This window comes from Anopheles arabiensis, chromosome 3, assembly GCF_016920715.1.
Source record: "Anopheles arabiensis isolate DONGOLA chromosome 3, AaraD3, whole genome shotgun sequence".
NCBI classification, from domain to species: Eukaryota; Metazoa; Arthropoda; class Insecta; order Diptera; family Culicidae; genus Anopheles; species Anopheles arabiensis.
In genome coordinates, this window is record NC_053518.1 from 78,633,660 (window position 1) to 78,654,860 (window position 21,201).

The 21,201-nt window shown below is 43.8% G+C and overlaps 3 protein-coding genes and 1 long non-coding RNA gene across 4 annotated transcripts; 1 reads left to right on the forward strand and 3 right to left on the reverse strand.

Moving 5' to 3' along the window:
* Positions 1-943: 943 nt before the first annotated feature.
* On the reverse strand, positions 944-2,612 carry LOC120904485 (pickpocket protein 28-like). The gene is made up of 2 exons (XM_040314496.1): positions 2,039-2,612; positions 944-1,973 (listed from the first exon to the last, which is right to left on the reverse strand). Exons 1-2 carry the CDS (start codon positions 2,554-2,556, stop codon positions 1,076-1,078), a joined length of 1,416 nt encoding a protein of 471 aa, XP_040170430.1. The 5' UTR covers positions 2,557-2,612; the 3' UTR covers positions 944-1,075.
* On the forward strand, positions 2,570-3,774 carry LOC120904486. Its single transcript, XR_005739770.1, has 2 exons — positions 2,570-3,314; positions 3,448-3,774. It is a non-coding gene; the product is annotated as an uncharacterized LOC120904486 (long non-coding RNA).
* Positions 3,775-5,967: 2,193 nt separating this feature from the next.
* On the reverse strand, positions 5,968-7,601 carry LOC120901924 (zinc carboxypeptidase-like). The gene is made up of 4 exons (XM_040310289.1): positions 6,802-7,601; positions 6,544-6,743; positions 6,379-6,463; positions 5,968-6,291 (listed from the first exon to the last, which is right to left on the reverse strand). Exons 1-4 carry the CDS (start codon positions 7,559-7,561, stop codon positions 6,098-6,100), a joined length of 1,239 nt encoding a protein of 412 aa, XP_040166223.1. The 5' UTR covers positions 7,562-7,601; the 3' UTR covers positions 5,968-6,097.
* Positions 7,602-8,610: 1,009 nt separating this feature from the next.
* LOC120903934 (zinc carboxypeptidase-like) lies at positions 8,611-10,230 on the reverse strand. The gene is made up of 4 exons (XM_040313612.1): positions 9,428-10,230; positions 9,149-9,348; positions 8,985-9,069; positions 8,611-8,898 (listed from the first exon to the last, which is right to left on the reverse strand). The coding sequence occupies exons 1-4, from the start codon at positions 10,200-10,202 to the stop codon at positions 8,705-8,707; spliced, it is 1,254 nt and encodes a 417-aa protein (XP_040169546.1). The 5' UTR covers positions 10,203-10,230; the 3' UTR covers positions 8,611-8,704.
* Positions 10,231-21,201: the final 10,971 nt, after the last annotated feature.

A 21,201-nucleotide genomic window follows, 5' to 3' on the forward strand; every position in this document is an offset into this window, starting at 1 on the left:
TTATCCTTATTACTTTTATGTGCCCACGACGAAAATGAGACGACTGCAAGGGTGGCAGAGTGGCGTACAGTGGCACTGGTTTAAACGGGTTGGGTTTTCGGTGCACATCCCTTTGAAGATGTGTCGTGTGCGGGCAAGGACACTGTGCCGTGGCGTGTCGTGCGAAAAATGGATCCACCAAGGGGTGGAAAGGTCACCACAGGGTGGAACGGGAGGGTTTTATTTTAAAATAAATTTAATGTTAAAGGGTTTTACCCGCCATACGGCTTCGAAACACACACACTCCATATGGTGTGTCTGGTTAGCATGTGTGTAAGTGGAGGGGGCCCCGTGCTAACGAGGTGGGAGTGGTTGTGTGGTTGGTGTCCGAATTTGGTCGTAGTGTCTCGTGTGTTCAAGTTCGGCTATCGTTTTCGAATTTTCACGGAGCTTTCCGAGGGTCGGGTTTCGTGGAAAGGGAGCGAGATAGTGGAGTTTGGCTAGCAGCGAGCTAGCAGCGATGTTACGTCCTATACGAGGGTGAAGGGTTTATTGATATGGGACGCGCCATCCATTAGGCTGATAACGAGTTTTGATGGCCGAATAAAAACTGTGTCCCGTCCGGCAGGCGCGCGTCCCCCGTAGGTGAAATGTGGTTTTTTGAAGAGGTCGGATTTTAATGTCGCTCATGCGGTATTCATTCACTAGGTTAAAGTGCACGTAATGATGTGAAAGTGGTTCTGGTTTTGGGAGGGTTTACGCTTAGAAGAAAACGGGTTAAAGGTTGATAGGGCTATGGGAGTGGGCTAAGGGAGTATGCTTATCTACTGGACATTTAAAGGATTCAGTTGAAGACCTGTTTCGACTAAAGAATAGATTTGAAAGAGTATCTCCAAGTTCCAGATAACGCAATCCTTTTTTTGTAATATGTGTTGTTTATTAACCATCAAGCTGCTTTCAAACATTTCGGAAACGAAAATTTTAAAAAGGTACTTCTCGATATTTCTGTACTTGGTGTTAATTGTTAAAAGTTCTCCATAAGGATCGATAAACTCCAGAAAAAAAAAACTTGAAAAAATCCTCACCTCACATACCTTTACCTCACGACTGCTGGTTTTAAAAAGCAAAAGAAAAATACTTCCACCAACGTAACGATTGAGACACCCAAAAACAGCGCTAAAAGCCCTCCGAAATTCCCAAAAAAGTCCAACACCGTATAGCGAACACTGCGCACCAGTGGATAGTAATGATCCTGTGCAAACTCCACCGTCAGCTGCGAACTCAACCCATCCGCACTCTGGTTCGACTCCATCGACCACGGTTCCACCGCCACCATGTACGAGCTGGCCTCCGCCCGGTACCGAAAATCAACACAGGCCGGCAAACAGTTGCACAGTCGCCGGAAGAACTGTGACCGCGGAATGTTCTGCTCGCGCAGCTGACCGGCAACGATCTTGTCCAGCACATCGTACGGCCGATAGTTGGTGCTAGCGTTGCACAGATTCATCGCGTGGCTGCGGGGCATATGGTCTAGCACGCATCCGCGCTTCTCCAGGAAGTATTCCGTGTGACACTCCATCTCGCAGTTGCTTTGGCTGTAGATGGCGAAATGCTTCAGCGGGTTCTGTACCTGCGATATGCAGCCCGTAGTAGGCGCTGTGAAGTAGCGTAGGTAACGCTGCGATCTAACGAGCTGGGGAAAGACACGCAACTGTACGACGGAACTGAGTGGGATCGCAGTAGGCTGCACCGGTTTGTACGGAAAGTCGATTGGAGAGTGAACGAACGCTTCCAGTTCGGGAGTGGCACAATCGGAAAGTGTTTCATTTTGTTCGTTGGAAATGGTGATCTTTAGCCGATACCGTCCGGACATGTCTTGTGCAGCCCGGGGATACTGTTTGACCAGTACGGTGGTTATCACTTGAAGTCCACGAAGAAAGTCCCAGTTTTCGGTGGGTCGTGAAACGTTCGAAAGGTCCTTCACGTTGACCAAACTGAAAAGAAAATGAAGCTTGCTGAATATAACTTGCTGCAGAAAGTGGAAAACAGTGCATTATACTTATTGGATTTGAAGATTTGCTCCCCAGCAACGGCGTTGAACGTGTAGCAGATACCCCGTTCCGTGCGTACCGCATCCAGCAACGTTTCACACTCGCTCGTGCACACATCCTGCCAGCAGATTTGCTCGCAAAACTGATCCAGCTGCAACGGCTCACTGACGCAACTTCCTTTCCGCGCACAAAGCATAACTGCAGGGAACGGGACACTCCACATGGGTAATGCTTTTTCCGCTTCCGCCAAATACACATTTGATGGATCCTGCAGACGTTCGTAGTTGACCACCACGGTAAAACCGAACAGTCCTGCCAAACACACCGCCACTGCGAGCCAGAACACTTTCAGCGTCACACGCAAATCCGATCCCAACATGTACCGCACGATGGGAAACGTGCTATTGCGAAGATAGTCCTTAAGAATCCCATCGTCATGGTTCGTTACGGTGGCTACCCGTGCGGGTGTTCCTTTGGTGGTCCTTTGGTCACTTCGCTGCAGGATAATCTTATCCACCGTTTCCATCGGGTCGGAACAAAAACGACCGGTGCGTGTAATGATTCCCAAAAAAGTGTACTGTACGCAACACTTCACGAGCGACTGTCCACGGTGACACGTTGATGGATGAGTACCGCTTCTACTAGCGCTACCTGTCGGAATAGCTGGAAGGCTTGCGGATGGTGCCACGTGTGCGTCATCCTAGCGCACCCAGCTGCGATCGTTATCTTGACGGTGGGACTTTGTTCTGGCTGCCCCTTTGCTAGAGCTGTCACGGGAGTGGCCATGTTAATTAGAATCGTAAAGTTGGCCCGAAAACGGTCAAATCGTGCTACCGTAATGGATGAAACGAGTTGATGGAATGGAAAATTTGCATAGAAAAATGGATTTCCTAAAACGTATGCGTGCTGTGTACCTTCGCAGGAGCTAACAATGTTTGCAAAAATATCGCAAACTATCGATCAAACTGTACACGAACTCTACATCTTGCAAAACCACAACGAACAACTCTATTGAGAGCATGAGCAAAACGTCAAGCAGCAAACATCCTGCAGCGCTTCGGGTCACTGAATCATTAATAATTCGATCATCTATCCATTAATCAATGCTGACATCAGGCTGATTACCAATTTCTGCCCCAATTCGTTTCCATCTTGCCGGCTGGTAATCGTGAATAAAAAGAATCACACAAGAAACGCAATAGCGCATACTCGTCTTTTCGAAACTGGATGGAAATTTGAAGACCAAAACTATGTAAAACTATTTCTGAAGAAAAAACGAGTGTTGTAAGTATAAAAATTGTTGTAACTTAAACAGTGTTGTTAGACCATTTCTTACAGAAGCAAAATCGAAACATTTTACAAAATTAATATTAATTATGGTTGAAATGTTTCCTATTTTCCCACACCGTGGAACTAGATGAGTAACGATGTGACCTACGAAGTCAGTGCTCTCAGTAAATAGCAAGGATTTTGCCCGTACAGATGAGAAGATGATGAGGTTGTTGATGAAGTTGATTACCCATACTCCACAATTCGTGGCCCACACGACGATACACACTCTACAAGCAAACCCAACATTCCGGCCGGACTGGTTATCGCAAGAAAGAATTGCCCCTCCTTTGCTCTGATGAGGTTGGAACCGTTCTCACCAGGCTACTGTGCTGGCAAGCACTGCGAGCACTGCGAAGCTTCCCTTTTGACCCCGTGCCATTAGACGAAAATGCAATTTCAGGATACAAATGTCTTCCTGTGTGTGCTCTTCCTTCTCTCCTTGCTAACACGTTCCTCCCTTTTCTGTGGGGCGCCCGTACTATGGGCATGATTTTTTCTCCCCACAAAATCTGCCTCGCGTAATGAAAACGGTTGGACGGAGCTTTGCGTCATAAGTCGAGAAGTGAGGGTTTAATTTCTTTGGCTGGTGGACTGTGGCGTGCAAGGCTGCTGCCACCAGCCGAACCGCAGAGTGTCGAACTAAGCAGCAGTCATTTCATTTCCCATGGATCGGTGTATCGGTGTGTCGATTCACCCCTCAACCAACAACCCTGGCAGGAATGAAACCCATTTGGGGTTCGGTTAATCCGGTGGGAAATTTCTTTGCAATTTGTTTAACGCGCCACCGCACCGACAAATGGTTGGTGGCTTCTTTGGTGGATGCTAGCGGGCTGGGCTGAACGGGTGGTTGCTTTGCTTCCACACTCGCTCCGCTTGCTTAGAAGTTTCTCCGCTCCCAAACCGCTCGACGAGCCATAATTAAAATGAGTCGCATATATCGTATATGAACGGTTCATTTGCACGATCTCATCTCATCGCGGAAGGGTTGATGGGCAGCGAAGGCGGCGTATGGAGCTGCGTGTAATAATCCGCACAGAGCACGGAGAGAAGGTGGTACCCATTCATCACCCAGCCACACACCGGGTAAGGGTTGGTTAGCACAAGCTGTTGTGATTTTCCGTGCCTTTAAATAAGGCTTTTGTCACGTCACCCGGTGTCTACCCGGAACCCGCCAGTCGCAAAGGATGGGAAGATTCGGGTCTTCTTCTGCGCCAGACCTGGCGGAAAGGAGTCGTTTTGGCGTTACAATTCTCACTCGCATCATTTATATTAATGATGAGACCATCCATTTAAATTATTAACCACGCACAAACAACCATTTGCTTTGCATATATACAGCCATACTTAGGGCTCGGCAGTATGGGGCCGTTCACGGTTCCGAAGTAACTCCAGTGTTCGGTAGAGGAGGTTACCTTTTGCTATCGATTTGCCAGCAGAAAAGAGGTTCTACCGTGGGGGTCTACCTTTTGCTGCAGTGTAGTTCAAAGTTGAGGAATTTTAAGAAACGAGACCGATTTCAAAGGTCGCACGACAGCTCCGAAGGGAGATTATCGAACGTGTCACCCGGAATATGACGCTCAACTATCTCGGGAAACGGGGATAGGATAGTGCTTTAAGGCTTTGTGAGGCAAAAATCGATAAGAAGCATCATGGGGATATGGAAGGTGTTTTGTTAAAGCTAGAATTTGTAAAATTTCGTCGCTAGGTACACACGATCTGTATAAAAACATCATAACTTTAATGTATGATGTTGGTGCAACCATCTCGCAGAATTTACACAATTCTTAGATATATAGTACATTAATTGATCCTTAAATTACTAATAGTTTTAGTCTTAAAGCTCATCCATCATCACTCAAATTTCAAAATATCCAGTTTTTTTCAAAACATTTGTACTAACTTTACTTTACTTACGTTGAGCATGATTATAATATAATTGTACATTTTTGTGCCTAAGTTACCTTTTCAAAGTATCGTTTTTTAAACAATCTTTGCATTAATACCTCCATCAGACTGTTGAAATTTTTTCCAAACCAACTAAAACTACACTTAAAAATCCAAAATGTCGAAGGGCGTGTGCTCAAAGCTAGTACATACCCAACATCCACAGCAAATATCCGTTTGTTTGTTAGTGTTCTCTATGTATTTTTATTTCTGAGAGAAGACATAAAAAAATACAAAAGCAATATAACCAAAAACAAGAAAAACCCTTAACAAAAAATGTCACATTTTTAAGACTGCCCATCCGTCCGTCGATTGTCCGGGAGGTTGGAGCTTTGAGGCGCTCTAGCTAAGGCATCGTAGCGCGAAAAACACATAAAATATTCAACAGGGCGGAGATTGCTCAGCTCCTCAATACATAAGGCTTTTCGTCACATAGCACCGGTGGATAGGATAGGACCTTCGCTTTTCCCGACTGGCAAGGAGAATCGGAAATGCTCCCCTCTTACTGCAGGGAGAACTGCACATGCGCAAGACAACAGCCAGTAAAAAGCTTTCACCTACTTTCGAAGCTACGAGTTGGGGCGCGGCATTTGCACTACCTTTTCTTTGGCGATAGTGTTGGGCAAAGCGGTACAAAAAAATCAAGCGGAAAAGGGCAAAGTTGATTTACAACAAAAATGTTATTTTCTCCATTCAGGATTTATTGGACGAAGAAGCTGTTTTCGGAGCGCAAGCTGTTTTCTACAAGGTCTAAAGTTAACAAGCAAGACTAACATGTTTCATTGCTGCGGTCAATGATAACCATAGTTTGCACCTTCTTCGAGAATCACAATGATTGAATCGAGCGTTTCCTCAGCCGTCGGGATGATCTGTTCCGGTGGCAGCACAAATCCAAACCGTCCAAGATCGCGCAGCTCGTACGCGTAGACTAGCGGAGTGCGGAGTACTCCCTTCACCCAATCGATGCTACCTCCAGAGGCTACATCTGAATTTAAAAAAAGAAGATTATTACCTCTTTATAGTCATCAAAAGTGGAGCAAGTATTCCACAAATGATAACCAATCAAACTTACAGATCGCTTCGGCAATGTTTCCAATGTTGTAGGTCGTGCCATAGCGCTCCCGCAGTTTGTTGATCGCCTTCGTACCAATTGCAATCTATGGGTGACAATAAAAAGATATTACTTGTCTCGTTGCACCTTATCAAACGTTTGACCGATTAGCTCCGTGTACTGTACCGTTTCATCGTAGTTATCGAGCCGTGCCGTAGTGTGTCCGTACGGGACGAGAAGTAGCTGCGAAAACGAATGGAACGCAAGATAGGTGCTTAAGTTGTCCAGGGTTGCGATAAAGTCGGACAGCTGACGGGTTTCGATCTCCGAGAAAGGACTCGCACCAGCGAACGTATCGGAACAGGGTACACTAGATGCACCACCCTCTGTTTGGGGTTAAACGGTATTAAAACGACTTCAAAGCGATCTCCGAGGCCAACTTACGCATGAAATTGTACGCCCAGTTCCGGTTGGGATCTGCTCCACGGCAAAGAACGCTCGATTGAGATCGCGTCTTACGCCACTGACGATCGGTCGTGTGCGTGTACTCGTAACCGTCCGGGTTCGTCACCGGGAAGAAGTACCAATCGTAGTTCTCCGCAATTTGACGCACCTTCGGATCGCTGGAGGTGAGCAGCTCATTCAGCACCCACGTCACCGTGGCTCCGCTGACCCATTCTCGAGCGTGGATCAAACCCTCCATAAAGACGGCCTTGTTGCCCGCCTTGTAAGACACTTTCACTCCCTTGATCGGCCTTCCCTCGAAGCTGTTGCCAATGTTCAGTGGGGTAATCACGCTCGGGTAACTAGCCACCAAACTGTCCAACCATGCGTAGATGGCATCGGTCCGGTAGTACGCCGTCCAGCCGAACGTTTCCTTGCGCAGAGAGGGACGCGATTCCTGGTCGATCTGTTCCTGCAGGTTAGCGGTCTGCAGCACGGCCCGCAGTGCGTATTGCGCACGAATGTCCGAGAAATGGCCACGCTTGTGCGGTGGCACTACAAGCAACACTTCCGTTCCAACCTTGGTCGGTTCGTTCCAGAACGTGTAACCATCGGGATACTGTTCGATGGCTTGCAGTAGCTCCAGCTGCCGATCGGTCTGAACACGGATCCGGTATACACGGTAGTTGTCATACCGTGCCTTTTCGGCCACAGTGGCACCGAAAAGGGCAATGGCAAGACACACTAGAAGCAGCTTCATTGTAAAGACGTTGTCCAGAGGACACTAAAAGTTGTTCGGGGATTGAAGGACGCTTTATAGTATTAGGGAGCGGATTATCTTAGAGGTGTATGATGTGGGAAATACGTCACAGTAAAAAGATCTAATCGTGTGACGTTGGAACAGTTGGCTGTATGTAAGATATCGCTTTAACTGGTTATACTACTTGATTGCTTTATGAGTAGATAAGGATTAGCATTTTAAAGACAAAACAAGGAAGTCTAACTTGTTTGATAGGTTTCTTTGACAAAATTGGTGTCAGTATGTCCTACCGATGTTGTTAAGATTTTTTTCATTTAACAATTTTAACGAGCTGTATGCCTTCAATTGAATTAAAATAATTTGAAAATTATTTTTCATTATAGAGTATTTTTTACCCGTGGAAGCTACATCTTGCTTCGCATAAAACTTCTCTATACCTGCTAGTAGCGTCTATCCACACAATTATGCATAATTGTTGCCATAAATTATCCAAATGTACACAATTATCCTCACTGTAATCAGGTTTTTTTTCCTTTTCCGCACTTTGTTAGATCCGGTTTGTGGAATATTGCTGGGTGCATATTTTTTTACCATTCCTCTCGAAAGATACTTAAAACGATGCGCCCCCTGGTATAACAATCAGTCACCCAAAACCCTTAGCAAATCAAACCCCTTTGCGTTTCATGCTGGCCGGTGGTTGGGCTTGTCCTGTAAACGAGACTACCCTTGCAGAGCTTCCGGAAGCCGAGCTCAATTAACCCCTCGAAGTTTGGGTTAGCACAGTTTTGTTCGCTTCGTTTGTTCTGCTCGTTGGTGTTTTTTGCTTTCCGATGTCGACTGCTCCTGATCTGTTCCGGACCACCCGGAGTGGGTTCTTTCCTCACATATGTTGACTTCTGAAAACGATCCACATGCCACAGTGCCTCTTTTTTGTGCCTACGGAATATGACGGCATTGAGTGAATCTTGCCAGCAGAGGGGTTCATTAATCATAGAAATCGTATAAAAAATCAAACTCTCATGCCTCATGTACCAGGGGTAGAAACGAGATAGAGGATTTTTTTTGTCACTGTGTTGTGCAAGAGCAGGACTGAAGTGCCTCACAGCGATAAGACTTTATTCAATCAATTCAACAGTTAACAGTTCAATGGTAACCCATTGCTTTGCCTTCCTCCAAGATCACGATGACCGAGTCAAGCGTTTCTTCCGCCGTGGGGATGATCTGTTCCGGAGGTAGTAGGAATCCATACTCGCCAGTATCTCGTAGCTCGTAGGCAAAGGTTAGCGGAGTTTGAAGAGTCCCCTTCACCCAGTCCAAACTGCTACCAGAGGCCACATCTAAGGTAGAAGAGCCATTATTTGGACATGTTGTTTGGAATATTAACCTTCACAAAGATAAGATATATACATTCGGAGCTACTCACAGATAATCTCGGCAATGTTTCCAACCTTATAGATGCTACCGTGACGCTCCTGCAGCTTTGCAGCGGCCTTTGTTCCAATTTCCATCTGTGTGATAACGCACGATGACAATTCAATAAGCTTTCTTCAATTATTGCTTTTAGATAGCGTGATATGTAATACATACCAGTTCGTAGTAGTTATCTAGTGGCTCTCTTGTGTGGCCGTATGGTATCATGAGCAGCTGACCAGACGCATGGAAGTCTAGATAGGTCGACAGGTTGGGAATGGAGCGAATGTACTCTGACAGTGTGCGAGTCTCGATTTCCGAAAATGGCGATGGCCCAGAGAAGGTATCGGAGCAGGGAATCGTCGAGGTTCCTCCCTCTGAAAGCAATGCCAAGACATTTTATAGACCTCAAAATAGCAAATATAAATGTTTTGAAGCAGCGGAACCACTTCTTACGGTTAAACTTGTAGTCCCAATTGCGGTTAGGATCCGCGCCGTAGCAAAGGACATTCTGACGCGAGCGTGTTTTGCGCCACAAACGCGTAGTAGTGTGCGTGTACACGTACCCGTCCGGATTCGCCACCGGCACCACATACCAGTCATAGTTCTCGGCAATGTTTCGAACCGTCAAATCTTCCGATGTAAGCAGCGCGTTCAGTATCCAGGTCACTGTAGCGGCACTGATCCACTCCCGTGCGTGAATAGTGCCTTCCATAAAGACGGCCGGGTTGCCCTGCTTGTACGACACCTTCACACCACGAATCTCACGGCCTTCATAGCTCTCCCCGGCCACTATCGGGCTGACCACGTCCGGGTACTGCTCAATCAGCGTGTCCAGCCATGTGTAAATATCCTCCAGCGTTTGGTAAGCGGTCCAGCCGAACGTTTCCCTCCGTCCACGCAGCTGACGATCGATTAACGCCTGCAGATTCTCGAACGCAACTTCAGCGTTCAACGAGAACCGTTGATTGAACTCTCCGAATTCTGCCGCCTTGTGGGGAGCAACGACAAGCTTAACGGTAGTGTTCAGGTTCACCGGATCGCTAAGGAAGGTGTACCCATCCGAGTGATGTTCGATGAGCTGCAGCAGCTGAAGCTGTTCCACACTCTCGATGTTTAGCTTGTAAACGCGGTAATTGTCGTACCGGGCCATCTCGGCCTGCACTAAGGCAGGTGAGAGCGCTGCCAAAAGGCAGCACACTGAAACCCCAACTACACTGATTGATGCCATGACGACGACTGATTTGTACCGTGCGCGCGAGAGAAGGTTTGTGAGGTAGGTCCAATGGACTGTGTGAGAACATATGAGGTCTTATCTAGGGAGACGTTGTGCAAAAGTGCGACTTCCATTGTGTGGCGAGATTATGATAGCCTAACAATTGAGCTAAACTATCGACAAGCAGCTGGAAGACGATAACGGGCAACACTTATGAATGGCGCTGTGACTTTCAAGCGTCTATTTGTAAGCAGGCTCTCGTTTATGGGACAATTCATACGAGTAAGTGTCAAAGAATACCTCCACACGAGAGAGAGAGAGAGAGAGAGAGAGAGAGAGAGAGAGAGAGAGAGAGAGAGAGAGAGAGAGAGAGAGACAAGTCTTATGTGTTAGGAACGACACTCTCTTAAAACTCTTCCCATTAAGAAACTGCTTAGCTGATAAGCTCAAACACAATTACTTCTAGCAACGTTACCGGTAAAGTGCTTGTCCTCATAACCATGTTCCATGTCATCCATGCTTAAGGTGCATTTTTTTCCTCCACCAACGAACCACTTTATCTTATCGGTGAATCCATTTAGAAAATGGATCTGTAAATTCGAGTCCCGTTTGAAAGTATGCATGCTCGCAAGCAGCATGCCGGCGTGGTTATCCGTGTATCTCATTGTTTTTTTCCTCCCTCTCCCTATGGAAAACGTAATCATGCATTGTAGTACATGGCTTACATACATTCGTTGCCGCTTTCTTTTCTTCATGATGTGCCTGTGCGTTTTTCTTAACCCACGAGGAAAGAAATGCTTCTGCACAGTCCTTCGATGCTATGAAAATAAGATAAGAATTAAGGGAGTCAAGTCTACCCTCCACTCCTCGAATTTGGGGAATGCCTTTGGCAGCGAGGAAAAATCCCTTGTCGCTCATTCAGTTAGGCCGCATTTTCGGTGCTCTTTTTTGTACGGTTTCTTTCCCGCCCGAAACCCAGGGTTAACGTTTATACCCCTATCGTGGAGGGACGGGTAAAAAATATTATCTGCACACGATTATTAATCTGATGAATATCGAATGTGAAAGGCCAAAGAATGCGCCACAAAGCGCCGGCCCCGGGTCGGGCAATCAACTGCTGCACGGGAGCAATAAATTGTACCACCTACGGTGGCACCCTTTTGAAGTCTTCAAGATCGTCCGGGAAGCCCCATCTCGCGTATCGTAGCTATCTTTTCCGCCAGCTAATAAATAAATAAACCCCGGAAAAAAGAGAGATGTGTTACATACAATTTACATACGAAAGAAGACTGTAACAAGACACACAGGTAAGATGGATGTAAAGCGTGGCTAAAGAAGCAGCACGCCCGGAGATGAGTCCTGGGACATCCCAGCGTTCCCTTGAAGGTAAAACGTTGCTGTGGCACTTCATTCGCGCGGTATGTTGGTTTTTAATGGTAAGCGTTATGTTATCAAGTGATTTTCTCGCTGTAAACACAGCGCAACCGTTTGCAGTGCGACGATTGTGCGAGCACACATATTGGAGGCTTGTTTGGGAAAATAAAAATGTCTTCGTTTCTTTACGCACCGTCGGGGAAGGAGGGCACTCTAGTTTACTGATCGCGACCCAGTACGAATTAGCATAAGAATGGCGTGGCGCACAATGCGAGCGTGTTGAAGAAGATGTGCACCGTGTGCGCGATTTCGGTGCCCGGGATATGTAGATGGGAAGGCCATAAATTGTGTGCCTCCGAGCGTTTGTTTATTGAGCGAGCTCAATTTAATGGCCCATTAACCGGTGCGAAGCAATTGATGGATGGATGATACGGCGCGAAGTAACGATGGAGTGTTAAGGTTGAGCTATTGCGTTTAACCAAAAATTGGTTGTAAAGCAATTTTTGGATTTTTATTTTGATTGTTTGCATAATTAGAAAACGGTTTGTAGGTCTTGGCATTTAACAATATGTCTTAGCTTGAATTAAGAATGGTTTAAATGAATGACAAGGTGAAGAGACTAAAAATGGCCAAAACGGCATTTGTTTATATATGTTTCAGGCTGAAAGGATGTAGTCTGAAATACTGAGGCTAGTCTTGCGTGTGGTTTTGTACGAAGTGTTGACATGATTTCAGACGCAAAATGTCAAACTCCATATAAAACGTCTGATTAGTATCATAAAAGCCCAGCCCATAAAAGGACGCTTGTGTCAGATATATAGTGAGTCATTTTGTGTTGACTCAGGGATTAGGAGACGCCTAGACGCTTTTTAGGGAACTTTAAAATCTAATTAGCATAAGAATTAAATTAGCATTGAAATTTAATTACTTGTTAAAACACCCAAAAACACAAGAACAGCTTAAAAACGCCTACTGGTAGGTTGCGGCAAGTCTAACAGTTCCTGCTCTATAACCGTATGACAACCTTTCAATATATTGTGTTATACTCATTGTATCTACCATATCTGGCAATTTTCCATATCAAACATTCGCCAACCGAATCCTTCCAAATATTATTTCCAGCATGTGTGTGTGGCAATATAACATTACTTTTTCCTAGAATTCGATTTCATTCAATAATTTCAACCATAACTCACACGATCCATAAATCATATTTCGTAAGCATTCGGAACAGCGGTCTGCCTTGGCCCGAGACAAAACTACTGAGGCAAAACTAATATTTCAAAACTTGCTGCCACCAAAAAGTGTCGAACGGAACGCTTCTTGTTTCTTTTGGGGAATAGAATAAAAAAACTGTTGGTCACTGCCGCAACGTTCACAGTAAGAAGTGTCTCGAAAAGCAGAAGCAAACACACATGTCGGGAAGGCTGGACTGAAGAAATCATTTTTCTCGATTGCCTTGAAACATGGATTTGCCAGACCAGATCGTCTCGAGGGATTTTCGAGCACGGTTCGGTTTGGCAAGAACACATCCAATCGTAAGTTTCGTAGTCCAACGAATGCGGGATATTACAGAAGTTAAGCAACGGCTAGGTGCTGACTTCGATGCCCCCTGCAATCATTGTGTCCACGGGCCAGACCAGTACCCCATACCACGCTCGGTGGCCTCAGAACTCAGAATGATAAAGGATTTTATTGCAATCACGTAACTATTGTGATGGGAATAAATATCTTTTTCTTCCTTTTCTGTACGGTAGGCTTGGTGGTTTGCATCAAGGGGTCTCTTCCTAAATTCAGTCACATGGACCGGGTGGTCGGGCTGGTCATGTTAATTTTTCATCTTCAACAAAAAAAAAAAACAGATAAACCCTCCTTCATGGGCTATAGAAACAATCGTTACGAAGCTACGGTACAGGAGCTGATGGTGTAAGAATTCGACGCGTTCGGGTGTTCCCGACTGATGGGTGTTTTATTGTTTGTTGATCGGTTTGTGAACCACACGACAATTGACGATGTCCCGGGAAGACGGAAGGGAAAACTCCCCCGGGGATGTGTACGGGCTACACATTGCTTAAAACGGGAAACTGTTCTACATGCGTGTGTCCATGGGACGCTTCCATACCACGTGGATTGCACCTGCGTCGTGAAGGCCTGTGCAAAGTCGTGTAGCAAAGAATTTCATACTTCCTTTTATTCATTTTCCGTTGATAAATGGATACGACTCTTTGCATAAAATAATATGAGATTAGCTGTCAAAATGGAAGAGAGGCAAAGAATTTAGCTTTCTTACACTCCTTCCACGCAGTTCGAGTGTCGTTAGCAAATTACCAAACGGATTTGTTTTTCCTCTTTCTCTCACCCCTTCCGCCATAAACCAATTCCAATCGTACCCTAATGGTACTTCAATCCACCGTAATCCCTTTTTCTACCAAACAAATACAAATCAACTCGGTATCGGCGTGCTGAAAGTGAGCCTCATTGACAGGCGCCTGGTGCCGTGACCAGGAGTGCCAGGAGCAAGTGCACAGTGTAGGGGTAAAAATGTAAATGAAAAAAAAAATCGTACAAAAAAGTGAGTCCTGATGGGTTTACTGGTTTGACGCACGGAAGCATTTTTCTCCCCATCCATTCCCTTTCTCCTTTCCACTCTGTGTAAGTTGTGTCACCCTCTAAAAGTATTTGAATATGAATGACAAACAAACGAATTGATCGGTGATGGGAAGGGATGCGGTATTGAGTTCGATTTCGGCGGGCTGTGATGATTTTAAATCATCATCGCATCAGTCAAGACGATGCGACGATGGAACAATGTGCCGCTTTCCTGGGGAAGGAAATGCATTTTTTGTGTTTTATTGATGGAAGTGATAATTAATGCCGTGAGCGAGAGAGAGAGCGCGACAGCCAATAGTTATCCCCTGCGGTGGTTTCTATTGATGGATCGATGAATCGAATTCGGCAGGTTGGTGGTTTCGCAATAGGGGCCCCCGCCGTATTATCCGGCGGGAAATGTGATCTTTCCCTTCCGTTTCTGTTTTCCCTGTTTGATACGGAGACGGTTGATTTTTCGTTCGCTAAAGCTAATTGTAATAGAGAACGCTGCCTCCCGCTGGCTTTCCTGGAGAGGAGGCTGTGCTCGAGTGCAAATGATAGCGAATGTTTTGTTGCGAGTGGGAAGGTGTGTTCCTCCCATCTATTTATTGTGTTTACATAGTGGGCATTTGGAACTTCTGCTTGGGTATTGTTTTTTTATCAACAGATGGAAGTATTTGTTTATAGCAAAATTAGGCTTGAGGTAATTAGAAATATCTTTTGCACGGTATAACTAATTGATGGCGTTTGTTGTGTATGAAATTAAATATAACTGATTAGTTAACATAAACGAGATCACCATGCATTATTAAAATCATAGCACTAATACAACATTCCAGATGAATGTTCACTGCCCGGTAAATGGTTCGTTTACTTGTAAAAAAAAACTAAAATATTAATACAAACTACCACCGCTTTCCATCGCAGTTAAGACAAAGTACCTACCGTCCGCAGGAAATGAAGTGTCAATTGGTTGTTTGGTTGATTGAGCACTTTCTACAAAGCCCATATTGGGCGCCCAAACTCTGCTAAAGAATTCATTTTAACGGCCAACACCATTCAAAACTGTCCGGCGGGTGGTTGTGTCATTTCCGTCCCGTGCAATATGCTGCTTGCAATGGGCCCCGCTAAGGATAAGGTGAGCCTGAGTACTGCCCTCGTTGAAGTAAGTAGTCACAGGGATATTAAAAATTTATTACATTGAAGTCAAACGCAATGACGCTATGAGCAGAGCGCGGCGTGCTGCTCCGGTGTGTGGGTTAGGGTGGTTTTTTTTTTCGTTTCGTTTCGTCACTACACCGCCCTCCCAATTGCTACGGTACATAAAAATATAACGAGATTGTCAACTTGGGAGCGACATTCGCCAGAACATTTTTCCTCGCGCCTTTGGTCTTTGTGACTTTGCGACTTAGTTCGCTTTGGTGCGGTGGTGGGAGACAAATGCGCCAACTTTTACGAAGTCAAAATTGTTTAAAGAGCCGTATAATAAATTTGTTATCCCTCGGAGGAGTGTTTTAATTTTTTTTTGTTGTTTCTTCTCTGCGAGTGTGCCCATAAGCACCCTCCTCCATTTCCGCTTCTTTGCTGCACGCAGAGGGTGAGCATGACTGCATCGAACCCTCAAGGACTTTTTTTTTATTAATATCTTGCTTTTTGCTTAAGATTACGATGGATGTAAGAGGCGTGCAGTTGCTCATCGTCGGGAACGGAAAAGAAAGTTGCGCTTTTTTTGTCGTTGCTCGAGGGTGCAAAATCCTCCGACAAAAAAAATGGCACCGACAAAACGTGGGTGAATTGATAAACAATAGCTTTATGAAATTTAAATGCAACGGCACCGATGCCGAGAGGGAAGGTGCACGATTTGGTGGTTAACAAAACATCTTACTTTGCTAAAAACGCGTGGTTTTGCAATTTGCAACACAACAGTAACATGCTTCCGGGCGTGATTTCGTACGGCAGTTTTAAACTTCCCGCGGGTGTTTATTTTTCCGAACTCCTGCATAAGACCCGCAATGCACATGTATTTTTTTCGTTTTGCTCTCCTGATTTGTATTTTTGCAAATCCATATGGTGCCATTAATTTGCCCGTGCGCGCGTCCCCTTCACGCAAACAAGGCTCGTTTCGCGGATGATTTGCGTAATCGTTTTATTGGAAGTCATTGGCAATTCCGTGGATTTGCATGGTTGGTTCATCGTTTAGATCTTTTAGGCCTAGGAGCGGAGTCCGCGTGTTGCTGTTTTCGTACGATTTCGGTTTCGGTTGTAATGATGCTCGTCAATATTTCAAATTTGCACTTCATAATCATTACGCGAATGGGAATGCATGCAAAGAAAAGAAGCAAACGGGGGACCGTTTTGTGGTTGCGGTGCGCGAAATGGTTATTGGAATTGTGCGACAAGGAAAAAAAAACATAAATTTGTTGGAGGATAAGAGTGTTTTTTGCCGGTAAGGTTTTGGTAAATATTTTTATTTAGATGCAAGCAAGTCAGTTTGATACAGAAAAAACTAAACTGTGCACCTGGGCGAATAATTTTGTAATTAGATTAATGCTTAAGATGATGCATGATTTACAAGAGAAAAGCGAGCAGAATATTGATTATTAGAATGAGTTAACATGAAGTGACTATCCGGCTGCGTATTACTCAATAAGTCTCAAAAGCCTATATAGATCAGCACGACCGCGTAGATTGTTACGCCAATAAGAATAAGAAGATAATTATTTGTAAGTCATCAAAGTTCTATCAACGTTTTTTTTGCTGAGTATCTAGAGAATAGTTTGGCCTACACAAAATTTCATAAAATATAACAAATAAACATAAAAGAAACAAATAAAGATGAAACTTTCTTCTGATAGACGCCTGAAGGTATGCAATATTTTCTCAAATATATTTGGATATACTAAACATGGTAGTAGATCAAGGATAGTGTAGGAACGAGGTCAAATGTTAGCCAAAATCGGTTTGGCCATCTTGGATGCCATTTGACATCAGAGATTCCTTGAAAATTCATCATACAATCAAAAATGTATTATCACTAGAGGCATCCATACTCTTCCTGTGAAATTCATGAAATAATTATTAATTTTTTGCGATTACCAGACCGATTTATCATTTTAACTACAAATTAAATTTGAATCGAAAAGGGCTCTTAGATGTCAAGCTGCTGTAACGAACTTTTGGCTACTTGTCAAATCTTTCTACACTACTTGACCTCGTTCCTACACAGTCCTTGGTAGTAGATATTTGAAAAAAGGAACGAGTTAAATTGTACCAGCGCAGCAAAACTAATCGTTTCGTCAATATTGTACAACCTCAATATTAAATTATATGGTTTTAAAAATCACTTATGTTATTATTAGCGTGAATGAAATGCTTACTTGTGACCTGAATTTCGGTGTTAAGATATTTTTTAATAATTATTAAATTGACAAAATAAGCTTTTGATTATATAGTTTTGCATACATTCAGGCGCATGAGAAGCGCATTACACTGTTTTTTATGTGACTTTGTGAAAGTTGCCAGTAAAACTCCATTGAAAAGGGGAAAAATATGTTGTTTCTATAAGATATTTTTCCCATTCGACTTTCGCTAAAACGTTCAACATCTCGTTGAAAAATAGTACCGATTCACATTTGCTATGCTCAATGTACTGAACTGCTTCTTGGGTTGTCATCTTCACCGAAACAATCGAAACATCGTTCATTTGAGCAATACACACCCAGTGCCGATATTTTCACACACCTCTCCGGTAAGGGTAATACACTTTACGGCGCCCTTGGGAAATAACAGATTAAAGAAATGCTCTAATGGTATTCACCGTGTATCGAACCGAACGCCCCCCCGATCGACCATCGAAGCGTATGCATTTAATCTTCTCCATTTGCAATTTCTTCCAAAGCAAACTTTATTTAAATGTACCGATAATTATCACACACACACAAACGTAAAGATGGTGTGAGCTGTATACACAAAAAAGAGAACCTCGTCCACTTCCTCACCTTGAAAAGGAGCATCGCAAGCAAAAAAAAAAAGAGCAACCACCCACATGCAGACATTTTGCAAGCATGAGTTTGTAGTTTCATGTTTAATTTAAATACGACCTGCTTCGACCATTAACAATTACCATATTACCGGTGCCCTCTGTCGATTCGGTCGAATTCGGAGCGAATAAATTTACCATAAACCGGACCCGGATGTACAGCGCTCGCCAGAAAACCGGGGAGGATGGACACATTATGTTTAAAATTAATCACTTGCTCCCCAGCAAAAAAAAAACGGAGAAGTTTCCTGTCACCTCGCAAACCTCCTTTCCACTAGAATACTGGCAGGCCGGGTGGTAGTAAATTTTCCTCTTTCCCTCACGGGATCATTCATCCCCATTTGTTTGTCCCATGGCTAGCCGGATGTGTGAAATCGAATTGTTTTATTTTACCCGAACTGGGAGCTGGGTGGCTTACCCAATATTTTCGATTTTGCCCCATGGAAATGGCCCTTTTTATGGAAACAGAGAAGAAAAAACCCATACACATACGAAAATGGGTAGAAAAACAATTGCGATAAAACGAACCCCAACCCTACCAGAAGAGTCACCGCGAACCGAAAATGTGACCTCGTTGGATAAAACAAACAGCAAACAATTGGAAAATTAATAAACTGTAATGCACTGAGCATCAGAAATACACACACAAACACACACACATGAATAGGCATCAATCGATTGTTGAATGTTTGCTTGTGTGTACTCTTAATTTTCATCCGCTTTACTCACAAAATGCATTCATTTTCCACACTTTATAGTGGGGAGGAAATTATATCCTTTTTTTTTTGTTGGTGCGCTTCAGGTGAGAGAAAACTCCAAAAAACCAGTGCGTTTTCCGAGCGTGGGGAATTGTGGGTAGCTCATGTACGAGAATGTTTCGAGGAACAGAGCGGAAAACAAAAATCCCCACGTCATTAAATTTGTTTTATTTATGATCGTAAAATTATTAATTATTATTTCAATTCATTCCAATTGTCAACTCACCGGCCGCATTCGGTCGTGCGGTGCAATGGTAACAGGAGGGAATCGGGAAGCGCTGCAACATGTACAAAAATATCTTCAAATGTCCACCAAATGCATTATGCAAACCGGGTCAGCGACGAAGCAGGCTGGTTCAAGCAGGAAGGCCAGTGAAATATATTCGCAAACGCGTGTGCAAGCGAAGCTTTCGGAAATTTATTGAGGCTGGGGCGCCGCGCGAATGGCGCGGGTGAATTACAATTTATTTTAATTAATGGCAAATTGGTACACCGTGGGGCAGCAGCAGCTGGTGTTCGGTAATTTGTAGGCGAATTGTTTTGCAGTCGTTGCATTTTATTGTCCACCCCGCGTAAAGGTCCCGGGGTCGCGGTTTGGCAGAGACAGAGATGAATTACTACTGACAGGCCAGACCAGCGCCAATAATGGGTACCTGGGTGTTGTTGTTTGGCACCTGGTTAGTGGTGGGTTTTGCTATGTTTGGTCGTGATGAATTACTTTATCGCTTTAATGTGTGTTTCAGTGGAGGCTTTGAGGTTCTGGTAGGCATCAGGCACTGTTTTGATAAACAAACGATCGTGCGTAGTTAAACAATCACCATTGTTTTAGGGTGTACAATGGATAATGGAATGATGCAGGAAGGTTGAATACAATATTTTCAGTTACTAAAGCAGTATACGATTCGTTTTTGGGGTTTCTAGCTCTAGTGTATTTTTGTACGAACTTCAATTAATTGCAACCTCTTTATTAACCCGTCGGATTAATCCTATTGTTAACGTTTCTGTTCAACAGTTTGACCCAGAGCAAAAGCTAGAAAATGTAATTACAGATTAAAGTTAAAAGAAGAAATTAAATATGGTTCATATGATTCGTGTTCTATGTCCAATTGAATCATAAATTCAATTCAGGTAATCATAATAATCGTGGGTTCATATGTCATTTGGACCGTCCCCGCGTAGCAAGGACTGCCTATTCAGCTGCCTGGTACTCAATAAGTCTCAAAGTCTGTATAGGCCAGCATGACCGGCCAAGACCGCCAAGAAGAAGACGATTCAAAATAATAAAATTTATAATGAAGGTCACACGACAGGATCAATTTTAAAATTAATCCAATTATTCTTGCCACGATCGGTCACAGCTGAAACTTGACCTTTCCTTCATTTTGTTTTATACAGGCTCCTTTTGACTACAATCACCGGTTGAAAATACCGACTTACGGTTGCTGACAAATACTGGCTTTAATACGGGAAGAAGTAATCAAATGTTTAACTGGTGCAGACTTCAATACCAAGGGGCTTTGCCAAGTTGCTATTTTTATCTACTATAATCAAATACTTACTCTGTTTCCGGTACGAAATGATAAGATGTATCTGTGTACAACATGTCATACATGTGCTACCATACAACATACACATGTACTCATGAAGCTTTTCCTTTAAGTTTTCAAGCTTTTACTTAAGCTCGAATCATTGATACTTTAAAGATACTTTGGATGACTGTATCTTACTTTGAATATAGAGAGATACTTTGAAATGACGGTATCTTTCACCTAATGTTCAAATCAGATCGGTTTCTTTGGATGAAATGAAGGCAATGTCTGTTCTGTATATTGGACCTGTCTTTCAGTATAATTGAACTAGCTATCTGTTTACTTAATTATAACTGTATGTTTAGATAACCTGTAAGGGCTAGTATAACCGCGAAGGTCATCATAGTGAAGGATAATGGTTTTAGGATCTTATACTTTGGAAGAATTTACCAGTGTTAGGTTGCTGGCTTATTTGGGATTGTATAATTGCTGCACGTTGTTATTGGTGGTAGTTTATGCTGTCATTACTGAAATGCCCTTTATTTATTTTAATTCTTATCCAAAGCCGGATCTTTAATTACAAGTAAACTGATGTTAAAGTTTGACTAGGACTATGGGCGACGTTCAACTAGATTGACTTGGCATCTCCACCAAGATCGTACATTGTACTGTTTTCTTCTTTCATCTTTCTTCGTTTTCTTTTATCTCATCCATTCATTCCGGTA